Raw genomic sequence first — 10,000 nt, forward strand, 5'->3', positions numbered from 1 at the left:
TAAACATTAGTGCATTATAAATAAGTGTTTGTTCTTGTAATTTTTTTATTTTTATTGTTGCTGTATGTTTTGGGTGATGGCTGTGTCAACGGCGCACGAATTAGGCAAAACTCATTTCTTGAAATTTCAGCGTGTGATAGAAATCTTTCATAAGTCATTATCATCACGCATGTTTGATGTGTAGCGGGTGTGTTGTGTCAGAGTGTGTGAACCATTTAAACATTTCTGAGAGCAATTCTCCTGACTTATACGATATAATCATTCCCTACAGATACAGTCAATTACAGCATAACTGTTTTCCAAAAGGAGTGTGATCAAAAGCGTTACACGTTTAATGGCCAACTTTAAATGCAACTTCCCCAGAATTTGTTTCTTTGTTGCATGATTATTGTATATTTTACCATATTTTATAAAACCCATTATTTATTCATTAACTTAACTTTAGTTATTTATTTGTTTGTTTGTTTGTTTTTGTATTTTGTACATTTTTGTTTTGTTTTATTGCCTGTGATAATATAGGCTATATATATATATATATACTATTGTGATTCAAATATGGACAATTCTGAAATATTAATATAGCCGGTACTGATGCTGTTTTAAGAGGATCAACCTCACGCAAAATATACACATACTAAGTTTTTAATTAAATATTAATGATATTATTGTTTATGATCATAAGTAGTGAAAATTATAATTTGTTTGCAAAAACAGTATAGAAATATTTCTATAATAGGGAAACACTAAAAGGGTCTGATCATTTGCAGTTTTATGTTATGTTAATAATTGCTTTTTTAATGTTATATGGCCATGATTACCCTTTTATACTTAATAAAAAATCTTTAATTTAATAGAAGCTTTTTTTGCATTGATATCTTGCCTTAGATAATAATGTGTCAGATAAAAATAAAAATAAATAGGTGGGACTAAGAGTTTTGTGCTTAAAACAGAATAACTAAAGTCTGTGCTCAGGGCCTGTGGACTCTTCACAGGAAAACCCTCGATTCTAAGAGTCTTTCTGTGTCTCGAGCGTCATCACCGCTGATGTGACTCTGATAATGCAGACAAAAGCTGATTTTGGTCACGATTGCCTCCAATTTCGGCTGCCTGAAGAAATGAAAGGTTTAGCATTATCCAGACACTTTCCACGACGGAGATGTCACGGCGCTCACAGAATCAACATCCTGAAATGGACCTTTCTGATTGGATGAGTGTGGAACTGTGATTGTACACTTTATTGAATTCTATAGAGAACAACAGTTTCCATTTCTCCATGAGGAAACTGATTTTAAAGGATAACTTATAAACTGTTAAAGTCAGCCCTACTGCAAGCTATGCATAGTTTTAAAATAATCGTTTAACAGTGGAATTTGTAGTGAAAAACTACATTACCCATAATGCTGTGCAGAAAATTCCACCAATCAGAGTCAAAACAAGCAAAATGCACCACAAGATCTCGTTAGCTCCGCCCACTCCCATGAAGCACTGTGATCGAGTCGATCTCCCTGCGCTCTCAACATACTGAAATGTGGGTTGTATATGGATATTTTGCAATAAACATAAAATATATTGATTTTATATATATAATCAACATTTTTAAATGGGTATTTTTATATTTCTACACCATTTTCAATTCGATTATGCTGTTCACAATGCATCATGGGATTGTAGTTCTTTCCCTCACTAAAGTTCACAGTCTTTATCTTTGAAATTTTTGTCCAGTTTTCAAATACTTTTCTGTTTCAAATCAAAGTTTGTAATGTTGTGATTCTCCTTTGGTTCATGTCTTATAACGCTTTAACAAATACTTAAAAAAAAAAAATCCCTATGGGAGAAATAAATGGAAAAATACTTATCTAAAAAATACAGTACATATATACAATATCACCTACAGGTAGTCTGATTAACACTTTATTTTTTATTAATTCAAATGAATTATTTTTTTAATTAATAAATAATAAATTTAATTAATAAATGTAATTATTTATTAAACATTGAGCATTGACACAGTAAGTGCATTACAGTTTAATCACTAACTCACTGCCACGTTTGACGTTGCTTTATTTGCATCATGTGCATTGGTCGTGTTGTGGATATTATTTTATTTTCTCATTTAGTTCTCATTTATTACACATAATTATTTTAGGCCACTTTGTCACTAGAGCTTTTCTCTCAGACCCGAGTCTGACTAAACGGCAGTAAATCTATTCAAAACGCTCTATAAATCTTGTAGTAAATACACTGCAATGATGTTTTATGTTGGTTAGATAACATTAGGATGTATTTGCTGGAGACTGAAACTGAAGATTCTGAAATCTAAGATTTTCTTTGATTATCTAAGATTATCTATATAGTGTAAACTGCACAACATATCATTTTATCTTTGATGTGGTTTCTAAAACATCTTATGAACACTGTACGTGATGTAACTTAACTGCAAGCTAATTTCAAAGTTGTTAAAGCGTTTTGTACTTGCTGGGATTTTCTCATGTTTATTTTTTAATTGGCCGTAAAAGGTTTGTGATAAAAGAGATTGTGCACTTGCAGGACTTTTGGTCCGTCGGTAAACGTTTGATGTTGAGCTTTTAAAAAATTATTTTCTGTATTTTTCAATTCATTATGAGAACTGCATATAATGCAGAAGACATGGTCCTGTCTTTTCTGTTTAATTGTTTTCTAATTAATATTTCAAAATGGATTGATTTAAAGAGGTCCTAATATGCCTTTTCACAAAGTCTTGTTTTTTAGGTTTTCATGCATTATTTTCCTCATATTCTCCATTGTTGCGGCTCCTCTCTCCCCAGTCTGTCAGTAACGCTCTGTTTAGTTCCTGTCTCTGTGAAGCCCCTCCTTCTGAAAGCACACTGTGCTCTGATTGGTCGGCTGGAGCAGTGTGTTGTGATTGGTCGAGCGCTTCGAGTGTGTTTGGGAAATGTCCTGCTCCTTACCATAACCGCCAGTTTAACACACTACTAACTCACTCAACCAGGCCCCGCCCCTTTATTCTGCGTATTAATTATTTAAATGAGGAATATTGTGACGTGGAAGAAACTCAAGACTACAATGGAGGCGTTTCAGGAGTTCATTGACACCCTGTTCACTGTGCAGGATCTATAGCAGATGTACATTGTGCCTATATCAATATGCAATTTTATATTGATATTTTGTGATACTTGGCATTGTAGGATCTTTTTATAGAAAGATTCACATCATGGCAATCAATATGTCCTAACAATCGCCTTTAGTCATGACTATTCACTTAATAACAGCGTTTTTTATTTTATTGCTTAATTCAATCCAGCTTTTAATGGCGGGGCCTTTAGAGACTCGACACATGCTGGAGGATTTCACAGCTTTTGTTTGTGAGAAACAACGAGATGCCAATTATTATGTTTTTGCTCTAATTGTTGTATATTTGGAATCGATCATGTTTCTCTCCTGTTAGACTGTGTTGTCCATAATAAACACAATTTCTTCAGTCCCTATAGAATCATAGATGGAGTTATTTCAGTGTGGCTAATTTGAAATATCAATTTAGAGTTGAACAGAAAGAGATTAGCTATTGAATTTTGTGCATGTTTGATTTGAGAACATGTCTGGATCATACTTCACCCTATATAAAAAAAAAAAAAAAATATTAGCATAATTTTAAATTGCAATACAGTCATGAAGGAAAAGGAGAAAAAAACACTTATGAACAGTAAATTGCAATGTTTGAGTCACACCGCCTTCCTCAGCTGTTGCATAAGTGCAGTGTTGCAATATAATGATGTTTTTGCAGGAGTGTGTGGGATCGTTTCTGTTCTCTTCATGATGTTTCGATGTCTTGTGCACATGCCTGTAGTCATTCAGGTGCGAGTATTTATCTGTTAAAGAATGCCGATGCAGTGACAAGCAGAAATGCAATGCAACACAATCAGAACATATTTGATTTTTAATGTGCATTTATATTACTTATATATTGCTGTCAAGTGATTGCATTTTTAATCTAATTCATTACATGATGTGCCGATTAAGTAATCGAATTAATCGCAAATTAATCCCACATCAATTTTGGCTGAGAAATTGCGATAATTTAAAGTCATTATTGTGTTAGATGAGAAAAGCATTGAATAGATTTTATTAGACAAATCTATATAGAACCCTAGGGTTCTCGACTCAATTTTAAAGAACACTTAATGTCAAAAAGGAGAATATTTCAGGAGAAATGTCTTAAATTGGTGCATAATACTAAATATTTTCTAGTCATAAAGTATGTTTACAACTAATTAATTAAAACTAAATCCATACAGTGATCTCATGATGGAAACCCTAGAATGTTCAATGAACCCTTTATGCTTCTAGACAGAACCTTTTCTTCTAAAACTTAAAAATCATATTTGCAATCGTGCTGATATTCAGAAATAAAACGTCACTCTTGCTCGTTTGATATTGCTAAACTAAATCATATAAATATAATTAGACAAAACACATAAAATGGCTTCTTTTTTTTTTGCCCTTTATCTTCTAATCTTGCCTAAATCTTATCTAATTTTACTGGCATTTTAACTCGTTGTAATCACACAGTCAACTTGCATTTAAAGCGTTAATAATTTTAGCGTGTTATTTTCCTGCCATAATTAATTGCACCAAATTAGTGCGTTAAATCGACAGCCCTAAATTATATATTACTATATGCAGTAATATATTTTCTGGACCAATGCGTCCAAGAGTTATCAGGGGTGATGTCATCTAAATCGGAAAATAAAATAACGAATATATACATATATATATATATATATATTTTTAATTATTATTATTTTCTTTCTCTCAATTCAAATGTGATAAAAAAAAATATATATATAAAAAAAAAAATCCTGTTGCGATTTTTAGCTGGTTGAGACAAACTCTCATATTTACTCAGACGAGAGCTTTTATGGCAGTAATGACAGTCTAATGGAGAAAATCCAGATGCATCACACTAATGAGAGTTTTAAAGGAAATGCACTTAATTGACATGAAAATTATGAAAAATTCTTGATGGCTCCGAAAATAGTCTTTATTTTATTTATGCATTCTTGATGCGTTTTTCTTTGGTTTTGTTGTGTTTTTTTCCCGGTGGATCTGAGATGGGTGGCTGTGAGTCAATGCGGTCCCTTCTGAATTCATTCCTCCTGCTTTGAGAGTGAGGGGAAGAAACGATGGGAGAGGAAAGATCCTTGATCTCAGGGAGTCGGCAAAGCTAATTACTCCTTAAGGGAAGCGGAAAGGGATAAATGGAAAAGCTCAATTAATGCTGGTTGTCATTACCAGTCTATTTGCTCAGGTTGAGGCGTATAAAAGCCCTGGTTATGTGTGTGTAGCAGGTGTAGATGCTCACCCACGATGACACGAGGAACGCTCATTAAACCGAACCTTCTGACGACGGCGACTCAAACACGTCGCACAGTTATAGTTATTCAAGTCACAATCAAACCATTACGGGCATCAGCGCACAAACTGGCCTGATTTGAGTAATGTGATTGTGATGTCAGACGCCACCAGTTGTTTTCCTTCTTCAGAGAGCTGAGTGATGTGTTAAGCTCAGAGAGGAATACTAACTAGCTATACAAACACTTCCAAGAGGGTAATTGTATTGCTCAGAGATTGTTCTGTCATAACTCTGGAGATGTTGACATAATGTAGTTCACAAACCTTTTTAATTCCATAATTTGGTTTTGAGTAAGGAATTATTGACGATGGGCCGTTGAATTATTGACAGCCACAACGCAAAGCACTATTGTACCTCGAGTGCGCATTATTTTTCAATAATTCAACGGCCCATCGTCAATTATTCCGCTTATACTTTGGTTACCACACCTCAAAACATTGTTCAGACATTTTTCAGGTTTTTGTCCTTAAAACACTCTTGTGCGTAGGACTTATTTATTACACATCTCATCCCACGCCTCTGTCGCTTATTTTTGTCCTTTGCTAATTCCAAACCGTCATTTTAGAGCTAGTAACGGGAGGCTTGAGACCTTGATAATAGATTAAGTAAGGGTTAATGCCCAACGAGGTGTCCATTGTCAGGTATTAATGGACGACGGCGAGGTGTGAACCGTCCGATGCGCAGCAGAGGTCCTCCGCCGAAGTCCATATATACCTGACAATGTACACCTCGAAGGGCATTAACCCGCTTATACCATGGTCACTTGCCAAATAACACATTTTTAAAACATTAGTTTATATTTTAATTAGTTTTACAATCAACATCTAAAGGTTTTACAAACAATAACTTGGTTTCCCTGGTTACGCCTGACGGTTTATTAAGCAACCGGAGATATTTATAGTCCGCTCAGCTCGTAGAACCCTTCAGTTTACTGCCTGTTGCTATGGTTACTCACAGCTGATGTAGCCAGCGCATTTATTTATTCATTTCGAACGGTAAACAGTCAGTTTCACCAGAACTCCTTTACTAGGTGTCCTCTATCACTTTATAATGGACACCCTGCAGCCAATCAGAATCGAGTATTCACCCAAACCATGGTATAATGCAGTTTAATAATGCAGTTAGATAAGAGAGAGAGAGAGAGAGAGAGAGATTAAGCGTGTGTGAATTACCTGAGTCTGTTCAGCAGCGTCTCGACTAGTGAAACTGTAAGTTTCTCTGCTTCAACAACAGCGCTGTTATTTCCTCGCTAGTGAGAAATGTCTTGTAGCTTTTCATTTGCTAAACTATTTCTCAGATAAAATCATCAGAGCGGCGCTGACATGTTTCTGTGTGAGTGTGTGTCTGTACTGTGTGTGTTTGAGCGGGAGAAAGAGTATGTGCTTTCTACACATAATAAAACTTAAATTTGTGGCAAAAACATGGTAATAATGTGTTGTTTTTATCCGATTGTTTACTATATTTATTTATTTGCGTGGTCAGTGTCGTTGTGGGTTTCGGTTCTTTTGCTGTCGTCGCTGTAAAGATCTTTGAAATAACTCAAATCATTTGGCGCAGTGATGTAATGCGGTCAAAACCTGCCGGAACTACTTTAGCTGTGCGTTTCACTAAAAATAATTGCACAAGCGTTCAATTGTTGAACAGCCCCGTATAAAGTGAAATGGAATGTGAGAAAAATAGATTTTTGTGCATCAGGAATTTATTTGATTGTAAAAAACCGGATGCAACGTTCCTGGAAAAGTTCATTTTAGTAGGATATTATGTAAATCTTGTGAGACATTTGTGATTTTTCTCTTTTTGTGGGTTATGGCCCTTATAGACTAATATTTCCTTCTTTCTCTCTTTTTACAGGTTTCATTTATACATGTGGTGGGACATTAAAAGGGAAAAATGGGACCATAGAAAGTCCAGGCTTTCCTCACGGATACCCTAACGGAGCGAACTGTACGTGGGTTATTATAGCCGAGGAGAGGAGCAGAATTCATATAGTTTTTCAGTCCTTCGCTGTGGAGGAAGAATATGACTTTTTATCTTTATATGATGGACATCCTCATCCTGCGAACTTCAGGACGAGGTAAGAGCTGGAGATTTTTAAAGCACGGCCATGACATCAGAATGAGAGTTTTGTGGCTTTTAGTGCTGTTATGTACGCTCTACAACTGATTGAACATTTGGAAAATGGAGCAGAAATATTGATGACATCATTTCCTGCTCAGGGGCTTATGCAAATTGTCTCTGTAAAGCGAGAATGTCCTTGCCACCTGCTGCGCACTGGAAATAGCGAATAGCAAATGTTGATTCATGGCTGTGACATCGACTAAAGCCGATTGGCTATAAACGGGAAACGGGGAGAATAACGAGCTCTTCCAAGAGTTTCGCCTCGACTTCCTGTTTCAATAAGAAATGTGTCCGTGTGTAAGGAAGAATAATGTATCGTCATTCTCACAAAATAAACACAGACGGTGATGGGAAGTGGAAGGGCCTTGTATTTATTTTGCGGAAATGACTGATTTTTTGTTTAAACTGATTTTAAAATGAATAGGTAGGCATTAAATATTGACATAATCTATTACAAATATTTATTACAATTTAAATCATCAGTTTTCTATGTGAATATATAGTAAAGTGTAATTTATTCCTGTGATCAAAGCTGAATTTTCAGCATCATTACTCCAGTCTTCAGTGTCACATGATCCTTCAGAAATCACTCTAATATGATGATTTGATGCTCAAGAAACATTTATGATTATTATCAATGTTGAAAAGAGTCATATTTTTGTGGAAATCATGATAAAAAAAAGTTTTTTGTTTGATGACTAGAAAGTTCGATGAACATAATTTATTTCCATTTATGAAATTTTGTTTTTTAAATGTATTCTATAGAATAACATTACACTTTTTCACACTTTTGTAACATTATGTGTTCACTGTCACTTTTGATCAGTTTAATGCATACTTGCTGAATAAAACGTAATTTATCTTTTATTTTATATCTTACCACAAATGTTTGAATGGTATCCAATAATAATAATAATAATAATCATGTGACACTGAAGACTGGAGTAATGATGCTGAAAATACAGCTTTGATCACAGGAATAAATTACACTTTACTATATATTCACATAGAAAACAGCTGATTTAAATTACAAATATATTTCATAATTTTACTGAATTTTTGATTAAATAAATGCAGCCTTGGTGAGCAGAAGAGACTCTGAAAACTTTTGACAAGTACTGTATATTATATATCAGGTACTATCTGACATTTTTCCATTATATACTCTTTTTACATATACTGAATGTACATGATCCTGCTTTTTCTACTTACGTTCAAGTTAATAATTGGGCTTGAAATATTAATGTTGTTTTTTTTTGTGAAGAAAAAAAAGGAGAGTTTTTGACCAATTATAGAATCCAGTTAATCAGAGAGTTGCTGCATTACTCGTGTCATAACGCAGTGCTTATACAGTATGTGAATTATAGACCTGATTACCAACTCAACATGGGGTCGAAACTCTTCCAAAAGCGTAAAAGCACACAGAATTAACCTACGCTAACTCTCCTCTAATTAAAGGGTAAACCAATTATTGCAAAAAAAAAACTCTCCACCAGCCAGGAACAAAATCAGCAGACCCCCCCATCCCACCCCCCACCCCCCGCGTTACAGCTGAAACTCACTCGTGGCAATTATGATGATTGAAAGTATTTATTTTATGCCAATCTGGAATTCACAGACTCCGTATGCAAAACACGACGCTTCATTGGCTGAACAGATTGCAAAAATAAGTGGCATATTGCGCTAGTGATGTCATTTCCTCAGTTTTGCCTCTGCTAAAATGCCAGAGTTGTCAGAAATATACATTTCTGCCAAAGTGTTTGTTTTATTCTCGGAAAGCCTCCATTTGTGATTTGTTTTCGGCGTCACAGACGGTTTAGAAGGAGATTTTCACGCCGAAAAGTGTTTATCTGCAACTCTTCTTCTAAGCTCCGCCTCCTTTGTTACGATTGCTCTATAGAAAGTCACATATAGTGATGAATTAGAGTTTTTTGGGGGGTAAAATGGTTTCAGTATGTTGCTTATATGGCCCGTGAAGTGTGTCATCTGTGTTTTCCTGTAGAGAAATAGTTAAATGCCCCTGATTAAAATCTGCTAACTGTGAATCTGAATGAGCAAACGCTTCCAGAAGACAAAAGCCTCATTTGATGACGATTGCAACTGATAACTTTAGCATACGTGCTTACAATGTCATTCTGAACTCTTTAGTTGCTGACCTAAATGAAATACTTTATTTTACCTTGTAGCACATGCTGGAAAAAATACTTGTTTTCCATTAAAAAGATCAAGATATATTTACTTGAGAAGCGAAACACCTTAAGATATTACGTCTTGTTGTTTGCTGAAAAATTGATCAAAATGAAGTTTATGCTTAAAAGAATGAGGTCAGAAAAATAATCTTGTTTTCCCTTTGACATACTCAAAGGCATATTCTACATAACATACTCCAATAATCTTCGTTTCATCTACAACTTTGAGAGATATTCTACTCCACTCTTACTGATATTTTAGGCGATTTTCCACAAGTATGGC

General features: G+C 34.8%; 1 protein-coding gene across 2 annotated transcripts in view; it reads left to right on the forward strand.

Moving 5' to 3' along the window:
- The window catches only part of csmd3a (CUB and Sushi multiple domains 3a), a 350,983-nt gene that overhangs the window by 14,570 nt on the left and 326,413 nt on the right, over positions 1 to 10,000 (forward strand). For both annotated transcript variants that reach the window (XM_082150056.1, XM_082150057.1), the window contains exon 2: positions 7,262 to 7,484. In XM_082150056.1, coding sequence (XP_082006182.1) covers positions 7,262 to 7,484 — 223 coding nt within the window. The remainder of the gene's footprint in view (positions 1 to 7,261; positions 7,485 to 10,000) is intronic.

The sequence above is a fragment of the Leuciscus leuciscus genome (assembly GCF_965113295.1).
Source record: "Leuciscus leuciscus genome assembly, chromosome: 20".
NCBI lineage: Eukaryota > Metazoa > Chordata > Actinopteri > Cypriniformes > Leuciscidae > Leuciscus > Leuciscus leuciscus.